General features: G+C 31.3%; 1 protein-coding gene across 2 annotated transcripts; it reads right to left on the minus strand.

Moving 5' to 3' along the window:
• Positions 1-665: 665 nt before the first annotated feature.
• Positions 666-4,894, minus strand: LOC143047755 (uncharacterized). 2 transcript variants are annotated; one of them, XM_076220992.1, is made up of 2 exons: positions 1,471-4,894; positions 666-1,217 (listed from the first exon to the last, which is right to left on the minus strand). In XM_076220992.1, the coding sequence occupies exon 1, from the start codon at positions 4,887-4,889 to the stop codon at positions 3,792-3,794; it is 1,098 nt and encodes a 365-aa protein (XP_076077107.1). In that variant the 5' UTR covers positions 4,890-4,894; the 3' UTR covers positions 666-1,217; positions 1,471-3,791. The 2 variants fall into 2 exon arrangements, with proteins under 2 accessions (XP_076077107.1, XP_076077106.1); XM_076220991.1 differs by having other exon boundaries at positions 666-1,271; positions 1,380-4,894.
• Positions 4,895-13,708: the final 8,814 nt, after the last annotated feature.

The following is a 13,708-nucleotide window of genomic DNA, read 5'->3' on the forward strand; positions in this document are numbered from 1 at the left end:
AGCAAGGCTGTATTCTGATTCATGGAAATACGATCATAAACACTTTCGTTCTTTGTGTTTATAGATACTATATTGCTTTCAATTTAAATGTGTAAAGCTTTGGACTACATTAACACAATAATGCAATGCAAATTCAATTAATTGACAGCAATCAAGCTCTATTTTCGATATTATTAGATCGTATCGGGCACTTCTAATGTGTTAAACATCAAAGCCCGTGAAATAGAGAGATATGAACTATATAATGTCCTCATTGACGATACATCTAATTTATGAGTAACATGCATGTGATAGGTCACACTTATTTAGAGAAATACGAATGCAGACATTTCCATTATCATTACATTTTTTTTTTGTATTACTTAAAAGGTTTGAAGTCTGTTGTGCGTTTAATTCAAATTGATCACATTCTGTTTCTTCATCAGTTGCATGTACCAGGATGTATTGTAACACTGCCTCTCGGGTGCTAGAGTCGGACACCAGAGAACACAATGAACATAAAGTAAAGGGATCTTTTTATTGTGTGTATGTATTTTAGGATAAAATATTAGGGTCGACGTCTAGTTGGTTTACCGTCGACCAAAACACTCTACCGATATTGATTTTATATTTGTTTTGTTATTACTGTATATTTACTAAATATTCGTGAAATAAAATACATGAAATAGAACAGTTTAGATGCTTTATTATTATTTATAAAAATGCTGGACTGGTAGTGGTACAGCTCTGTTCCTGGCCTAGTCCGGTTCCTAGTATGGTTGGTCTTATCTATAACTAACCTAAACAGAGACTTTACTCTGTCACTATCTAAATATTATTAAACTACCAATGTGTAGCGCTAAACTCGATCACATTAAAGTAAATCAACCAGATTCACTAATCCACAGTTTATAATAAGTCTCAATTCCTTAAGACATAATAAATACAATCAACAATCAACAATTCTTTAAAGGTAATCACAAAATCGTTCCTACCATAAAGCTTCCGTAATAAATATTAAATACTTGACTTTCTTAAAGTTTGTCACCTAGGAATTTCACCTAACAAAACAAGTTGCATAAAACTATATATTTATTTGCACCAAGCAATATTTACACCAAGGATTTTCACCTAAAACATTATTTGCTCCAAGCAATATATTTACACCCAGGAATTACACCTAAACCATCAATTTCACCAATAAATATTTGCACCAAGGATTTGCTCCCATTTGGCACCTAAAGTTTGCACCAATAAATATTTGCACCAAGGATTTGCTCCCGATTTGGCACCTAAAGTTTGCACCAATAAATATTTGGCACCAAGGATTTGCTCCCGATTTGGCACCTAAAGTTTGCACCAATAAATATTTGCACCAAGGATTTACTCCCATTTGGCACCTAAAGTTTGCACCAAGGATTTGCTCCCGATTTGGCACCTAAAGTTTGCACCAATAAATATTTGCACCAAGGATTTACTCCCATTTGGCACCTAAAGTTTGCACCAAGGATTTGCTCCCGATTTGGCACCTAAAGTTTGCACCAGCACCGACAACCTTAAATTAAGGTAACGTTCAATAAGCTACATATTCCAGCATTTATTAAAGTTTGTCACTACCCATTCTTGTCAACCAAACACTCCGTCGTGTCTGTTGTTGTTTTGGTATTTATACTTTCGACTGACCAATGACAGAGCTTGTTACATATTGTTTACCAATCGGCAACCATGGATCATATTAGGGAAACTCCCGTAATGTTGATACTGTTTGTAAACAATGATTGATCTTCATCAATAAAGATGGGTTTCGACTTTAAATTTATAAGTAGATCATTAGAACAGTTTTATTTGAGTTTATAGTATAATAAGGTAACTACCGCGAAAATACGGAATCAGTACGTAAACTAAAACTTATTTACAAACTAACATACACAAATATGTCGTATCATGAAAACAACAGCCAAAATAACAAATGACAAGTCTTGCACTACTTGTAACATTAGACATCTCACTAACATCTATCGTTTATCCTCAATAATTTCGAGAAACTATACAGACATAGGTTTACTATAAAAAGGGGGGAATGTCGGCATTACATTGCCCCCACCTTTAAGGATTTGGTCCCCAAATACATTCGTTTGTAAGATTTAATTAAAGTACAACCAATTCATTATTATTATTTTTCTTAAGCTGACGAAAATACAAAAAGAATTACACGAATAAACTCATTCATGTCAACAACCTACACTTAAAGAACTTTTGTACTTTGATTTCTGTCCACTCTGGTTTCAGTTTTTTTTCTTTTACTTCTGATACTTAGGCTTGCAAACATTGTAAAATGTTTCACCAGCAAAACCATTTGATCATTCATTGCTCCATAAACACTGACCAGAAGTTAGGTCACTCATGTGTCTATCTCTATTGAACAAATCTGTCGTTTCTATCTCTCCCTAAATAATTATTACTTTCTTTTTCTCTTAGTTTCCTATACAGCCCTATTTTGTATTACATATACCTATTTCAATTTAAATTATACATTCTGGCTTACAAATATTGTAAAGATATTTAAGCAAACCCGCTTTTACTAAGCTTTACTCCATAAACATCGACCAATAATCTGGTCACTGGTGTTTATCTCTATTGGGCAAATTTCTCTTTCTATCAATTTATTATTCTTTACTATTTATTTTTCCAGTTTTTGACAACATTATTTTACATTGCCTAGACTATTTCTCTCTTTTATACATGTACTAATATTCAGGCTTGCAAACATTGTAAAGATATTTAAGCAAACCCGTTTTTGTCAAGCTTTGCTCCATAGACACTGACCAGAAATTAGGTCAAACCTGTGTCTATCTCTTTTGAGCAATCAATTACAACTTTACTATCTGATCTGGAAAATATGACATGTACACGCAGCCTTTCTTTCGGAAGGTGCCTCGTTGTGTACCTCTCGTTATCTTCAGATCAAATGTCTACTAAATTCTTATTGCTCAATTCTCAAGAATCATACCTTCAAGGTATATATTTGACTGGCCAAGCCAAAATATCTACATATCAGTATTTAACTGAGACATTCTTGTCATGTATTGAGCTTTTATCATCTAGCTCAACTCTACATACTCTTTTATTATTATTATTTTTCACATTTTACTCATAATACGAGTTTTGAGAACATTCTCTTGATAGGGCTACCGACTAAGATCGTAATAATATTTTGCATCATGCTAGTGTGCTCAACAATTGTATAAAGCACTACTTACAACCAGAGTTTCTAACCAAATTATCAGTTGACCTTCTATTTTGTTTTAATTTCTGCCTCAGAAATGACCAGTACAGATCAGTATATTCACTTAACGTGTTCATAAGTTCTAAACAAATTATAAAAATATAGTGTTTAGCGCCACTGCAGTTTTTGCCTTTATTAATCATTTATATCTAGAGCGGAACTTCTACAATCTCTGCTACGGAGATTCTACAGCAAGAGGCATTACCTCTGATTTTTAGACAAAGGACAACATCATCTTTAATTATTAAACAATCCTTTGTGAAAGGAAATCAACATGACATCTATACATAAAACATCTGTTTTGGTATAATAATTGTCCAAAACAATTCGGTATTCACAATAAAAATTTAAATAAACTAGCTCCAACTAAAAAGAGCGTGCGAACTTTTAATGCATATATACATGTACATCTATATAGTAGCCAAAACAAAACAACTGTTTTGATGGCACAACACAATATTAAAATAATAGTATTCACAGTGTCGAGAAATCATTCTCGCTCCTGACTGGACATTTGTCCGTTTTCCTAACGACGAAATGCTCCTCTATTGTTAAAATTTCTATTGAAATTATTTTTATTTCCTCTATAATTATTATCTCCTCGGAATTGCTGATCATTTTGATTTTTGATAATAAGTACTTCATTCGTCAAAGATTCAATACTTTGTTTGATTTCATTTATTTCCCGTTTCAGATCAGGCTCTTGAACCGTTTCAATATCGACAATGCGAACATTTCGGCCTTTCCGTATATCAGCAACTCGTAATGCTTCGAGTCTGACAGCAATATGTTCTGCCTCATTTATTGATTTGGGTCCAACCTCCCTTAATCTGAGACGTACTTCTGTCTCAGGTATTGCATCAATAAAAGAATCTAAAGCTAATGTGTCCCTAACCAGTGGAGAGGTACCAGGATAAGCTCTACGTGTCAGTTTCTTAATAGACTGAGCTAATTCAGGCAGACTTTCATTTTTAAATCGTACTCGTGTTTGCAACTCTGCTCTGAACACTTCAGCTCTATTGACTGAACCAAACCTATTCTTAAGAGAGGTGACCAAACTGTCAAAATCATGTCTTTCCCCATTTGTAATTTCATTAAGTATTGCCCTGGCGTTCCCTGATAAACTGCTTGCCAAAAGCAGTGCTTTTGTTTTTGAGTCCCAAACATTAAGTTCGGCCAACAAATCAAATTGAGTCAAATACTCTTCCAAATCATCAGAGCCGTCATAGATTTGTGGCTTAATCTTACAAGAAATTTCAGATTTTGACCGTCGGACCTCAGAAAAATGACTATTATTCTGATCATCCTTATCATGTCTAACATCGGGTCCCATATTATTATTTATGGAACTTTCATTGCCCCGTCCTAAAATTGGGGTAGACCTAGTGTCAACAGTGTGCTTTTCAAACTTTTCAAACATCTTACTCATATCACTTGAAAAGTCGGAAAAACATCTGTCCATCCGAAGCCTAATTTCTGCCCTAGCTTCGGCCATCATTCTCTCTGTCCTTCTAAAAATTTCAGTACCTTGAGCGTCTATTTCATTTTCATGAATAGTTGCTTCAGCATCACCATGTGTCTCATTCAAGTGTGGGCCAAACGTAACTACGTTTGAATCGTCCATTATTTTCTATCTATGATCTTATATATATTCAACTTAATCTGACTCTATAAATTTATCCCACCGCTGCCACCAATTGTAACACTGCCTCTCGGGTGCTAGAGTCGGACACCAGAGAACACAATGAACATAAAGTAAAGGGATCTTTTTATTGTGTGTATGTATTTTAGGATAAAATATTAGGGTCGACGTCTAGTTGGTTTACCGTCGACCAAAACACTCTACCGATATTGATTTTATATTTGTTTTGTTATTACTGTATATTTACTAAATATTCGTGAAATAAAATACATGAAATAGAACAGTTTAGATGCTTTATTATTATTTATAAAAATGCTGGACTGGTAGTGGTACAGCTCTGTTCCTGGCCTAGTCCGGTTCCTAGTATGGTTGGTCTTATCTATAACTAACCTAAACAGAGACTTTACTCTGTCACTATCTAAATATTATTAAACTACCAATGTGTAGCGCTAAACTCGATCACATTAAAGTAAATCAACCAGATTCACTAATCCACAGTTTATAATAAGTCTCAATTCCTTAAGACATAATAAATACAATCAACAATCAACAATTCTTTAAAGGTAATCACAAAATCGTTCCTACCATAAAGCTTCCGTAATAAATATTAAATACTTGACTTTCTTAAAGTTTGTCACCTAGGAATTTCACCTAACAAAACAAGTTGCATAAAACTATATATTTATTTGCACCAAGCAATATTTACACCAAGGATTTTCACCTAAAACATTATTTGCTCCAAGCAATATATTTACACCCAGGAATTACACCTAAACCATCAATTTCACCAATAAATATTTGCACCAAGGATTTGCTCCCGATTTGGCACCTAAAGTTTGCACCAATAAATATTTGCACCAAGGATTTGCTCCCGATTTGGCACCTAAAGTTTGCACCAATAAATATTTGGCACCAAGGATTTGCTCCCGATTTGGCACCTAAAGTTTGCACCAATAAATATTTGCACCAAGGATTTACTCCCATTTGGCACCTAAAGTTTGCACCAAGGATTTGCTCCCGATTTGGCACCTAAAGTTTGCACCAATAAATATTTGCACCAAGGATTTACTCCCATTTGGCACCTAAAGTTTGCACCAAGGATTTGCTCCCGATTTGGCACCTAAAGTTTGCACCAGCACCGACAACCTTAAATTAAGGTAACGTTCAATAAGCTACATATTCCAGCATTTATTAAAGTTTGTCACTACCCATTCTTGTCAACCAAACACTCCGTCGTGTCTGTTGTTGTTTTGGTATTTATACTTTCGACTGACCAATGACAGAGCTTGTTACATATTGTTTACCAATCGGCAACCATGGATCATATTAGGGAAACTCCCGTAATGTTGATACTGTTTGTAAACAATGATTGATCTTCATCAATAAAGATGGGTTTCGACTTTAAATTTATAAGTAGATCATTAGAACAGTTTTATTTGAGTTTATAGTATAATAAGGTAACTACCGCGAAAATACGGAATCAGTACGTAAACTAAAACTTATTTACAAACTAACATACACAAATATGTCGTATCATGAAAACAACAGCCAAAATAACAAATGACAAGTCTTGCACTACTTGTAACATTAGACATCTCACTAACATCTATCGTTTATCCTCAATAATTTCGAGAAACTATACAGACATAGGTTTACTATAAAAAGGGGGGAATGTCGGCATTACATTATTGTATGTGCATAACCATAAAAAAGAACAGTTTAGTACTCATATTGTACAATTTGGAAACGTATTGAATTCCAATAAAATTATTTAAAAAAACAGCAGAAATTATCTGGTAAAATGCAACGGTGCTTTAACTATAGATTAGTCGATTTTTTTATGATTTCAACTGTTTTAGTTTATCGAAGCGATAATTTATGACTTGTATCTTAATATTTTGAAAGAAATATATTTTGATGTAATTCTGGCTGCTTTTCTTACTATATATGAAACACGATTCATTTCAAATAAAGAACTGCTGACATCTCAATGCTCTTCAAATTCGTTCTTTATTTGACTTTTTTTTACGTTTTTGGATTCGAGCGTCACTAATTAGATTTTGTAGACGAAACGCACGTCTGGCGTATATATAAAATTTAGTCCTGGTATCTATGATGAGTTTATTTTGAAACACAACATTTACTTTGTCAACACAATTCAGATCACACAAATTGATATGCATAAATCAGAAGAACAACATTACACATAAAGTTCTGACTGTGTTTTGGCAGAAAGTAAAGCTGGTGAATAAATAAAGGTTTTGCTTGTATGCTAATGATTTTCATTTTTTTCTGTATATTCCCTATCAATTTCAATATAAAAATTAGATAATTTCGTTTTAGATCTATACCAATCACTTTGCAATCCATGATGGCAGCAATATATTTTTTTTCACTTCGAACTTTATATAAATTTACCCAAAAACCATAACTTATACCTCGTCATTTGTGTATTGTATTTCTTGCAAATTTCCCCACTTCTTTAAAGAAATGTTCAAAGGCATTTAAAAAACAAAAAAGAAATTAAAAAATATTTCCTTGAGGGGCAGACGAAGTTGAAGACTAAGAACCCTAGATAACACACATAAAACATATTGTTTAGTTTCAAGTGTAAAGTCTGTCGTCGAGTACTTTTGATAAAAACTTATTGTCCAAACACATCTACTTTGTCATTGTGACACATTTGAAAGGTATTTCGCATGGCCAAATTTATTGATTTTTCATATTACTGAAAATTGTAAATGGTATAATGTCAACCATGAATATAATGGAACCTGAAGTGAGAATATGCATGAAACATTTTTGTGTTATACGTTTTAAGGACAAAATGGTCAACTCACACACGCCTAAGCATTCAAAGGTGTACAAGACTTTCTCATGTTAATGATATTATTTCCAATTTTTAGGATTCCCTCCTCCTCCAAAACTGTCACCGGGGGCAAATATGAAAATTAATGCACTTAATAAATAAATAAATCTTTTATCTTTCTTTGGATTTATTTCAGACAAATTATGCTTATGCAAATAAAAAATCCGCACGTATTTGAAGCTACTGCAATCTGTTGTTTTGTGACAATTTGTCGTAATTTAAAAGTTTTCAAATATATCACAGCTCCATCTTATGATTTATGTGAACACGTGTATGAAATGTTGAAATTCTTGATTATGAACTTTCTTTAAAAGTTAATAGCCTATAGAAAAAGATGTAGATAATTCTAATATAACAACTTTTCCTTTTTTACTTTTTCTTATAAAAGATTCCAATTGCTTTTAAACTGTACTTCCACCTTAATTCAGATTAAACTTGATATTCATAATTTTTACCACTAGGACTAGGTTAGCAGATTATTTTTAGTTTTATTCATGCCAGACGCGCGTTTCGTCTACATAAGACTCATCAGTGACGCTCATATCAAAATATTTATAAAGCCAAACAAGTACAATTTGAGGATCCAAAATTCCAAAAAGACATTTGACATCAATATTTCTTTGTTTTCTAGCAATGTACAGTTTAATATCCATATTCATATACTGAACAATCTTAAAAGAATATAATTCGTCAGTTCTAATAGGCTTTCACTCTTTGAATTAATATTTTAATGTCACTACATACTTTACAAAGGCACTCATGTTCTTTTTAAACGATTCTTTCAACACGTATTCTCCATTTTAACATCTGACTACTATAAAACAACCCGACCAAAGAGCAGAAAAAAGCAAAAAAGCCACCGATGGGTCTTCGACTGGGTGAAAAAATCCGGCACCTGAAGGCAGACTTTAGCTGCCCCTAAAACGATGTGTAATAGTTCAGTGAACATGGACGGCATACTAAGCTATTAAACATATATTTACAGTAAATATTTAGAAAGAACATTCAGACTAACAAAGGTCAAATGATACTGACTTGGGACTCGAGATTGTACATGTTTTGTGAGAACTCAACCTCCTCCCCAAACCAGCATATACCTTATAATATAGAATAAACACACACATAACAATACGCACAATATAACTCAGTTTAAAAGAATTCCGAGTCCGATGTCAGAAAAATTATGTTAATAGATTTTGTCATTCCCAAAAAAACAAATATAATATATTATTCAATTCTAATTTTCAGAGAGATTATGCATTTCTTAAACGGAATGAAAAAGGAACAAGCAGTGCCCAATACTTACATATATCAATATCTTTATAATATTATCAAAGAGTTTTAAGTACGGTAGTGATTATTCTGGCTTATACTGAATACAAAATAAGTAAACTATTATTAGACTGTCAGGATTCTACTGCGTCAAAACTATCTTCCCATTACGCCAGCCAATTTTTACAATCATAAAAACGTAAGCAATTGTAGGAATGACGCGCTAATATGTTGGCTTTTGATAACCGATAAGTTAAGCAATATATTACCATAAAGATCCTTACTTGCAATTTGTATTTTAAGACTAATGTTTTTACTAGTTATTAATCATCTAATGTACCTTTCTGAATTTAAACTTTTAAGAGATTAAAGATTTATAACCCCAAAAAAACATACATAAAAAGAAGATTTTTTTTATTTATGCATTTTTAAGATCGAATTGAAAATACAAAAAGTAACATGATTGGCAACGAGACAACTTTCCACAAGAGCCAATTGACACCGAAATTAACAGCTTCTGGTCACTGGAAAATTTGTCGTCAAGACATTTTAATAAAACAATGTTTTTTGAACTACTGTATTGGTATGACTCATCGAGAAGGTATTTCACTTGATATAAATGTTTCATTTTTTAGTTCTTTTAATTTCTAGTGTTCTTAAAACAACTTGTAGCCTAAATAAATAAAACTTAGATAACCTGAAGCGAAATTATGTATCACATATTTTTGATTTACACGTTTTCAACACAGGCACATGTCTCAAAATTTTCTTTTTATATGTACCTAATTAAGCACTTTTTTTTATTAAGGTATAAATGAAAAAACACGCCCGAACATTAAAAAGTGCAATCGACTTTTTCTTTTCGATGAAATTATTCCTCACTTTAAAGATTTTTGCACGGTTGCCTGGGAACAGAAACACAATTTAGTTCTTTAAAAAGATCAATTTATTATCTTTCTGTGTAAATTTGTTTCGTTTTCGGCGGAATTTATGTTGATGTGTAAAAAGGATCCGTATTAGCACCTTTTACAATTCACTATGTTATTGACATTTGTCTTTAAGTTTAAAGTTTACAAATATCTTCTCCATACTATAATTTAAGTTAACACACATATATATGATGCATAAAATTCTAAATTATGCACTTTATTAATTATTGAACTTTCAAACCCGATAGAAAGAGATATCAACATTTCAAATATACCTTTTTACCTTCTCTAACAAATAGTTCCATATCTTTATTTAATTTTAACTGGGTATCCGCCTGTATATCAAATCAACAGGTAACAAAGTTATCATAAAGAAGAATGTTAAGTGCAGTTAATTTTGTCGCAATTTTGGCCAGTGGCTCATGACAACGTATAGTAAATCTGAATGACAACTCTAAACATTAGCAATTGAACGTATTGACATAGCTGTCTCATTGGCAATCATATCACCTTTCTTTTGTATATGGTTGAATTGAAATTTTCTTTGTAGACAGTGTGTTATCATGGATTGCCCACAATCATATAAGGTGTGTTTTTTTTATGTATAAGTAAAATAAATAATAAAATAAAGTTCGACTAGTAGATCGAATACTTACACACTGAAGTTAAATGTAAAATCATGTTTGTCTTTATTTATTTACATAAATAATGGGCATATATGCAGGTAAAAATTGCTCACATGAATTTAAAGTCAATTGCACTTAAAATTTTTAAAAAAAGTTGTTATTTTTTATGATTTTGAATAGCCTAATTTAAATAATTCACTTGAATTTCACGTGAAAAAAAAATCATGTGAGTTTCACATGAGATTCTCATAAACTGAGTTTTACGTATAAGCTCGTTTGAGATAAAATTCATGCGAGTAAAATTTGCCTATGTACCCGTTATTGTAAATGGGTTGGCAGATATTATACAAATATCAATTATAAAGTCACAGCATTATAACTGTTTTAAATTCTAAAATTTGGATAATCAAGAAATAAGATTTTTTTAAATAAATAAAGGCAGCTTTATTAAAAGCTAATATCATTAATCATAGTTTTTAATACATGACAATATATGTGAATATAATTGCAGGCTGTGCCAAAATACCTGAGTAAATAAATCTGGGTCACTGTAAAAAAAAATCAGCTGATCGCTGAACTCTACACTTTTCTCAAAACACTTGAATATCAAGTTAATCAATGCCCAGCTAACACATAATATTTTCATGATATTATTGACTGGTTATATATATGTTTGTCAAACATATTTATCAAAAAATATTTTATAGACATTTATTTTACATCAGATATTATGCATGAATGATATTTTAACAATAATATTTCATCCCCATGTTTGATTGCTAATATAAAAACATTTTTTGTAAATATTTTTTTATAATAAATAAATAAATATTCTTTGCTGATGTTTTTTAAACGTTAAATAGACAGTTTTATAAAGAGAACATTTGTATGTCGAGGAGATATTTCTTTGCAATATTCAATCAATATCTGATGGAAATTTTTATATTACATTTAATATATATATTTTTTTGATGTGTAAAAGAAAAATTTATAAAACATTTTTGATTAATATCTATGTAAAGCATAGGTTTGATGTATAATAAAAAATCTTTTTGATGTAACATCAATATAATTTTCTTGTCCTAATTAAAAATATAAAAATGGTAATATCTAATGAATATTTCAATATCATCATATCAATATATTTTTTCGATTTTATTTAGAAATATTAGTTAAAGACTGTTTCACAAACGTTTTAAGATAATATGTTTAATAGATATTTGTAAGATGTATGATAGAAATGTTATCCAAATGTTGTTAGTGATATTTGAGTGAAGCACATGTTTGATATGAAAAAAGAAATAGTTTATAAACATTTTAACATAATATTTCTAATTGATATTTGTAAGATGTACGACACAAGTTTGTAAGTGATATTTGTGTGAAGCCCATGTTTGATATGAAAAAGGAAATATTTTTTATATAATTTATAATCAGATTAACATGAATGTCTCCTCATTCATTTTTGATAGAAAAGTTTTAACAATTCTAATCTAACTTAGATGAAAATTCCAATCAAGTCAAAAAGAAAAATTATCTAGCGAATAACGATTGTGTTTGAAGAGCATTGAGGACTCAGTAAAAAACTCAAATGATAAAGTCATACCAAATAGGACTACGATAATCTGTGCCTAGAACTAGAAAATTCATTGTATATTGCCTAATTCAAAGTTTTTAAAACAGTGTTTATAAAAAATATATCGTTGATATTTCATGACAATAAAGAATCATAAGCCAACAATGTGCCAACAATATGCCAACGTATTAGGCAGGGTTTCCGCTGTCGGTCGCCATTTTCGCAATTTGCGAAAAAATAATAATTGTGGCGAAAAAAGATCGTCATTTGCGAAAGAATTTGGCGAAAGAAATATTTATAACGATTTATTTCCTCCATCTTGTTTATTTACTTTTTTTCGAGTTTCTTGGACTTTACCTGATCAGACAATACTCGGAATTCACCTTGACCTCATTAAGATTTGGACAGAAAATCAATAATTAGCTGATTGCATTTTATAGCTATCGACAACAAAGGACTAATTAATAAAGGTGTTGATTGTATTGTTTGATAAAATTAAATGGTTAAATGGCTTCCGCTAAATGTCACATACATAATTGTTTTACCACTTTGCGACGCACGTGTCTGAAGCTAACTTTTGACGTCTCCTCTCCTTTTAAAGATAGTTAAGAAAAGAAAGCTGCTGTTGTGACGAAAAATGTTCAAAAGCAAGAAAAATCCCCGATTTAAAACTTTAATTATCCTTTGACTTTACTATAGGTAATTGCTTAGGGAGTTTACTGTAAAGTCGTTTGAGTGACACACGTGTTTCAAGCATAAAATTACGTTTCAACCTTTTTCATTTACGATGGTCAAGAAAAGAAAACTGTCCAAAAGGTTGGGAACAATCCCTCGAATGAGAATAACCCTTCAATGTAATGACTACACATGAAATGAGGGATCAATTTCATGTGATAAAAGCTTTTGTTTTGTTGTAAAAACCACTTCTTAGCTAGTACAAAAGGGCACATCAGTATTTTTCTTTTAACGAAACTTGCCCAACGAACTATACTGGTATTATATGATCAAAACATGTCCATGAATTTTGTTAGATTCCAGGACTTATATCTTCTTTATTATTAAAAGTATAGTGGCCCCCTCATTCAGAAAAGTTGTTTAAAATACAATGAATATTTTTCCCTTTTAAGTTGAAAAAAAATCTGTTGTTTTAAAGTAAATGTTTAGTGTTTATACATTAAAATGTAGACTCTAAAATAAGAGCGAATAATCATAGACACAATGGCGCAAAATCTTATTTAAGGGAAGTAGGGGGGGGGGGTAGAAAAAAGGTAAATTTTAAACGAAAAATATATTTATATTACTTCGCGAAAAAAATAATCAAGTGGCGAAAAATATAATGTTTTGGCGAAAGAGGTGGCGAAAAAAAAAAAATTGACCCAGGGGAAACACTGGTATTAGATACTTATCTCCCCCCTTTATACCACACCATTGAAAATTTATTTTTTATATTATTCCAACGTTCTAACAAAAAACATGTGCTCTTCATTCTCTTTATCTAACATTTTCAAATCTGTGTAGTCATTTAAATG

This window comes from Mytilus galloprovincialis, chromosome 10 (assembly GCF_965363235.1).
Source record: "Mytilus galloprovincialis chromosome 10, xbMytGall1.hap1.1, whole genome shotgun sequence".
NCBI lineage: Eukaryota > Metazoa > Mollusca > Bivalvia > Mytilida > Mytilidae > Mytilus > Mytilus galloprovincialis.